This window comes from Sinocyclocheilus rhinocerous, unplaced genomic scaffold, assembly GCF_001515625.1.
Source record: "Sinocyclocheilus rhinocerous isolate Xijiao unplaced genomic scaffold, SAMN03320098_v1.1 scaffold504, whole genome shotgun sequence".
NCBI classification, from domain to species: Eukaryota; Metazoa; Chordata; class Actinopteri; order Cypriniformes; family Cyprinidae; genus Sinocyclocheilus; species Sinocyclocheilus rhinocerous.
In genome coordinates, this window is record NW_015645076.1 from 563,027 (window position 1) to 569,545 (window position 6,519).

The 6,519-nt window shown below is 34.8% G+C and overlaps 1 protein-coding gene across 1 annotated transcript in view; it reads right to left on the reverse strand.

The window, feature by feature from the left end:
• Window positions 1-1,594: 1,594 nt before the first annotated feature.
• Window positions 1,595-6,519, reverse strand: part of LOC107705556 (cyclin-dependent kinase 15) — a 9,032-nt gene continuing 4,107 nt past the window's right edge. The window contains exons 3-9 of the mRNA XM_016508878.1: window positions 5,602-5,696; window positions 4,466-4,545; window positions 3,673-3,767; window positions 3,529-3,591; window positions 3,322-3,445; window positions 3,122-3,242; window positions 1,595-1,851 (exon numbers count right to left, since the gene is read on the reverse strand). Coding sequence (XP_016364364.1) covers window positions 1,731-1,851; window positions 3,122-3,242; window positions 3,322-3,445; window positions 3,529-3,591; window positions 3,673-3,767; window positions 4,466-4,545; window positions 5,602-5,696 — 699 coding nt within the window. The 3' untranslated portion in view covers window positions 1,595-1,730. The remainder of the gene's footprint in view (window positions 1,852-3,121; window positions 3,243-3,321; window positions 3,446-3,528; window positions 3,592-3,672; window positions 3,768-4,465; window positions 4,546-5,601; window positions 5,697-6,519) is intronic.

Here is a 6,519-nt window from a genome sequence, read left to right on the forward strand (position 1 = left end):
ACCAGTTTGCAACATCAAGCAGCATAGGAAACTGTTTTTGTACAGCTAATATAACTGGATTCACCTGACACTGGAAGTCTTGCACATTCAAGTTACTAATGGTAAAGTCTTTTTAACTTAAAAAAAAAAAGAAAAAAAAAAGAATAGCATAGGTGGATAGCATATTATTGTATTGTACTGTACAATATGTTACAGATTATAATATATAAATGGCTGATATTAAAATTCTATAAATTCTGTCCAAATATATTATAAAAAAACACACACAAAAAAAACCTAAAACAAATTTTTTAAATGCTACAAGTGAATTTAATTTATTTAATTAATAATTTAATTTTATTAATTGAATTTAGGTGTCATTACTATTCGTTTTGTGATTTGATTACATTTAACAGTGTTATTAAATTAAAGATGAACTGTATGTGAGCATTAGTGGCAAATGTAATCTAAATGAAAAAATGTCCAGTGTCCAATATCCAATATCGATAAATAAAAAATATCTATCAATATGGTACCAAGATATTGTTTTTATTCCCAAAACTGTGGTTCTCAAATGGGGTCTTAGCAAACTTCAAAGGGGCCTCAGGATGACTTTAAAATGATTTAAAATAAGATAAAACAATCATTAAAATATGCTAAACAAGAAAAAAAATCAAGATATTCTTTACTTTAAATTACCCTCCAAATTGCTTTTTTTTCCTCTTTGAAGAACCACAGTCTTGGGAAACCTGAATTCATGAGGCCTTATTTTAAAAGTGTGATTTCTAGACCTTTAAATTAGAAATTGAATAATATATCCATTAACTCCATTAGCATTTTAATAATTAATTTAAATTTTTTATAGTTTCAAGATCTAACCTATTTTTTTTTTCAGATAGAAATTGTGAGTAAAAAACATTTTTAAAAATCCTTATACTTCTCGAGTAAATCATGAACAACTGGAAATGTCATGCAGCCTTTGAATGTTGTTGTTGACAATGAGATGTCTTGGAGTCCAAATGTTTGAGAACCACTGCCCTAAAAGGAACCATTAAAACTGCCCGTATGATTTGCGGCTATATTTAAAATCTTTAGAGACCATATGAGATGAGGTATGCTAGAATGAATTGCTTTGATGAATTGCATGACGCATCTGAATTTGGCAAGTCTAAATATGTGCATGTGTGAATGAGATTTGAGAGCTATGATTTAGGGGAAGATTATCAATGAATAACAACATAACTCAAAACATATTTTGTGTTCCACAGAAGGAAGGAAGTCATACAGGTTTGGAATCACATGAGAGTGAGTAAATGATGACAGAATTTCATTTTTGGGTGTACTAACCCTTTAAGAACATATTTCTTCTTGATCTAAGCCCTAAAATTACTTTCATTGCTGTAACATAATTTAGTCAAGTTTATATTAAAACATTACTTTGACTTAAATAAAACCAGTTCATTTAGATGCTAACACATTAAATACATTGTTATGTAACTAACACAGACACTTGCATTTAATGTATGAGACAAATCTGTGTTGAGGCAGGAAATCACCTCTCATTGTGGACACAGTACAGAGACAGATGAAAGATGGATTTTGCACACACCTGGTTTATAGTTTGGCAGATCACTGACACCTGGCCAGCTCTTCTCGGTCGGGACCCCGAGGACCTCGGAAAGAAGAGGAGAGATGAATAACGGGAGGAGAGGAGGATAAATAAATGGATAGAAGAGAAATTTCACACAATTCTAGTACATTCTCACAAACAGACTCACTGCCCAAATCTTCAGCAGCTGCTCAAAAACATCAGCTACTCCAGGAAACGCTGGTGACCCCTGTAGCATCTCAATAAAAATGCAGCCGGCTCCCCTAAACATCAACATATACACATATACTGTATGTCAGACCAGGGTTGCAGTTCTGCTCTTACTGGTGGGGGGACCAAAACTGAGTGTTGGGTAATAGTTGATTTTCATTTCAGTTACAACATACCATGTTAATATGCAACAGATTATCAAAATTTAACAACACAAAGAACATAATTTTTTCAGGAAATTATGTAAAGAATTTCATTTGCATATCTTAAGTGGGAAAAACATCAATCCAAAAGTTCTGTAGACAAATATGTAAATGTTTATCATGTGTCAATTCATTACAATACGCAAACTTTATGTACAAATACAGGGCTGAACGCTAAGGATTTTTTTCAACTGGTTCAGATTTTCAAAATTTGGTTCAAAATGGCTTTGGCTTTGCCACACAAAAAACTGTTATTGTTTATTATTGGTTTCATTGTGTTTGACCTATGTAACCTTGTTTCTTAACAAATAACGTTGGATAAAGACAAGCAAACAGTCAGTAATAAACTAAGAACAAATGAACAAATTACTAGCAATAGCACAAAAAAATACAATAAAACAAAGATTTCAATTAAATAAACAGTGCTTTAAGTTTTTCAGGTAAGTCTAACAGTATTCAAGTACGAAATAAAACATTGTATAAATTGAATACAGAATCCTTATTAAAGCTGAAGCAGTTATTCAGTCAAGAGCAGATGTGAGCAGAGTGATTTAAATTTTTTCTTTTGTTCTTTAATTAACATTAATGCCACAGACAGCAGCAGGTATATTAAGCTGCTGTCACTTTAAGAACAAATGCATGCATCAGACACACATCAGATTTTCTCCCAACTGTTTACGTTCATTTAATACTTTTCATTCTAACTCAGTTAAGACTGTGCTTACGAGGATACTCGCCAAAATGGGCATTTTCACTTAATTTTGTGTGTATTTGTCCATTCAAGAACTTCGGTAATGGCGTGCTGTCTGAGACGTGGCTCTCTGCGTGTGCGCGCACAGAAAACAGTGCTGAATTGAGCAACAAATTGAGTTCTCTTTCACATCTTCTTGTACTTGAACGGTTTAAAATTGTTCGAATGCTTAAACTGGCAAGACTTAAAAACTCATGCATATGATACACTTTCGTGACGAGTCAAAAATAAAGCATTAAGCTGAAGGGGGACATTTTCAAAGAGTGGGGGGACACTGGGGGGAATTACGCCAGTTGCTCTTTTACTATTATTAACTTTTCTAGGAGAATGAGTGTGTGTGTGTGTGTGTGTGTGTGTACAGGGACTCACCAGATGTCCAGGGCTGTGGAGTAATCAGTGGAGCCCATGAGAACATCTGGCGGCCGGTACCATAAAGTCACGACCTCTGCAGAGTATGTTTGGCACGGTATGGACTTAGATCGGGCCAGACCTGAAGGAATAAGACCTGGGTAAGAATGTATGACAAAGCATATTATAAGCATGTTAGCGTTTGCATAAGCGAAACCTACCAAAATCGGCTAATTTGAGTTCCCCCAAATAACTGATGAGCAAATTTTGAGGTTTGAGGTCTCGATGCAGAATTCTTCTGCTGTGAATGTAAGACAATCCTCGCAGCAACTGAAACATGAAGAGCTGAAGAAACATACTGAGCGTGAGAAAGCCGGCTCATTCTTTCTGACCTTGTGTATTTTTTACGCATTCATGTGTTTGTGTACCCTGATGTTGTACGAGTGAAGTCCGCCAGGATGCTGAATCATGTATTGAGCCAAATCTGTTTGCTGAGAGGGAAAAAGATGTCAAATATGACTGACAGGTAGACAAAATTAACAAAATAATCTTGGAAGGCGTCTTAGACTCACCACATACTCAAAGACAAAGGTGAAAGACTCTCGCGTGTGGATGATGTCGTGAAGCAAGACTATGTTGGCATGTTTAAGGCCCTTTAACAAGGAGGCTGGGAATAATCACAAATAAAATGGACATACAGCATCAACAAGTGTAGTACAGTCACATATCTAGCCTTGCATTTTTTCCCATCAGAAATACATTAAAAACTGTAATATTGTGAATTACTATTACAATTTCACCTAACTGTTTTCTATTTTAATACAGTTTAAAATGTAATTTATTTTTCAGCGGCCATTACTTCAGTTGTCAGTGTCACATGATCCTTCAGAATGTTGATTTTGTGCTCAAGAATAATTTCTTATTATTATGAATACTGAAAACAGTGATACATGGTTTTCAAGGTTCAAAATAACAACATTTATTTGAAATAGAAATCTTTAGTAAAATTATAAATGTCTTTACTGTCATTTTTGGTCAATTTAAAGTGTCCTTGCTGAATAAAAGTATTAATTTCTTTAAAATAAAATAAAAATTCTAACCCCAAACTTCTGAATGGTAGTATGTCAGAACATATAAAAAAAAAAAAAAAAAGAACGTAAGTAAAAACAGTTTATTAATGCACAACTCCACTATTCATATTTCAATCACAGACATCTATAATGGACACTTCCTGAATATATTCTTTATTGTTATTCTAGATTGTGTACAACTTACACACACACACTAGCATGTTGTACCCCACTTCCCTTTGCGTGTGTATAAGCACTTTTTTTCTTGGCTGTGTGTGTTGCGCTGTTGCAGTACCTTCTCTAATAGCTGTGAATGGAATTCCTTCCTCAGTTTTCATGTGAATCACCTTTAAAGCCACAAGATGACCATTTATCCTGTCAGAAACACAGAAGAACCTCAGCATAATCCACAAACATGCATCTGCGAACAGTTTACCTGACCTCTACTTTCTGGAGAATAACCACCATCACAAGCTCTCCCTTTGAAAGACCTTATGAAATCAAAATGGAAGTTTTTTCTATTAGCTACAAGGTTTTTTATAGATTATTCTTAAGAGTTGACAAATTAAACAAATGCCTTTCATTTGTAGAAAATTCAAACTTAAAATTTAAAGTTTCTCTTCTATTTTTTCTTTTTGTCTAATTAAATGCGAAGATAATGTGCCCTTGATCTAATAATACCCGCCTATGTCTAGCAATAGCACTTAGCAAATCATAGTTCATGGCTGTAAATTAAAGCCTATTGGCTATTTAAAACTAAGGGGCGAGCTCTTGGATGTGTCCCACCCCAACTTCATGTTTCTGTAGGAAATACTGTAACACAAAAAAGAAATCTGCAATTTTAAAAGCCTATCATCTTGTCTGTCATTTAAATTATCTGCTGGTGTTGTTTAGTAGTGGATAAGTTCATGATGCCATTTATGGATACAAATTCCACCTACTGTGGCGTTTAACTCTATTCCAAAATCATCTTTAAGTGAGGTTACATTGTTACTTTAACCACATTAATAAGCAAAAATGTTACTAAATGTAAAGCGTTCTATCCTAAAACAGCTGCAAAGAGATGTATGGGAGCTGTTTCTTATTACAAAATATTGGTTGTTGTACAACAACATCAAACTGCCTCTCAGTGTAAGCCTCGGGTGGGTATCCATATGTTACAGGATGACCTTAAAAAATGAATCCATGTAAAACAAGATGCCATAGAAGAACTCAAGCAATGCCTACAGGGAGGCAATGAAAAGAATCATTTGCTGTCTATTATACAGAAGAGCAAAGCCACAGGGTGGTGTATCTGAATAATGTGCTTGCTAACTGAATACTGCCATAAAACATTCATCTTGCCTCAGTGAATAAATTGCCCCCTATTGGCAACATCTGAGTTCTGTGTATTACACTGTTTTGAATGTGTGTCTATGAGTGTCTACTAACCTGCTAATTCCTTTGTACACTGTGGCATATGTGCCCTCTCCAAGTTTTTCAAGATTCAGATAAGATGTCGCATTCCCAAACTGCAGGCCAGTTTTCTGTGAATGAAATGCACACACTGTTATTTCGCCAGCCAAGCAACTGCCATTTAAATAAATGAGAGGAAGCTTTTATAGACCTCCTTGGTCTAGCTGCCATACATTTTAAACTAAAAACAACTGAACCAATAAATTAGTAAAAAAAAAAAAAAAAACTCCTGTGTGAATGATTGCTGTCTAAATACACTTCTGATACATTACAAATTTGGGAAAGTCACCTTTTCGTATTGCAGCCTTCATATCATTCTATGCAAACTATAAAAAAATAGCAAAAATAACACTTTCAAAGTAAAAAAAAAAAAAGACTGCAAGCCAAACATGGTACTACCACACACAAAGTGAGACAGCTGAGATAATACAGCCCAAAAGTACTTAAAGGGATAGTTCACCCCAAAAATAAAAATTTGATGTTTATCTGCTTACCCCCAGGGCATCCAAGATGTAGGTGACTTTTTTTCTTCAGTAGAACACAAACGAAGATTTTTAACTTTTAACTGTTATTGTAAACCGTTAAAGTCTGTCAGTCTTATAATGGAAGTGAATGGGAATCATGGCTTTGAGAGTAAAAAAAAACATACACAAACAAAACCAAATGAAACCCTGTGGCTCGTGACGATACATTGATGTGTAAAAAAAAAAAACAACCGGCCTGTGCAAGAAACTGAACAGTATTTATATCGTTTTTACCTCTGATACACGGCAATGTCTGAACAGTCCTGAGCGTCCTCGACAGCCGGCGCGTGACGCGTCTTCTTGATCGTTTCGTGTCTTTACACATCAATGTATCGTCACGAGCCGCAGGGTTTAATTTGGTTTTGTTTGT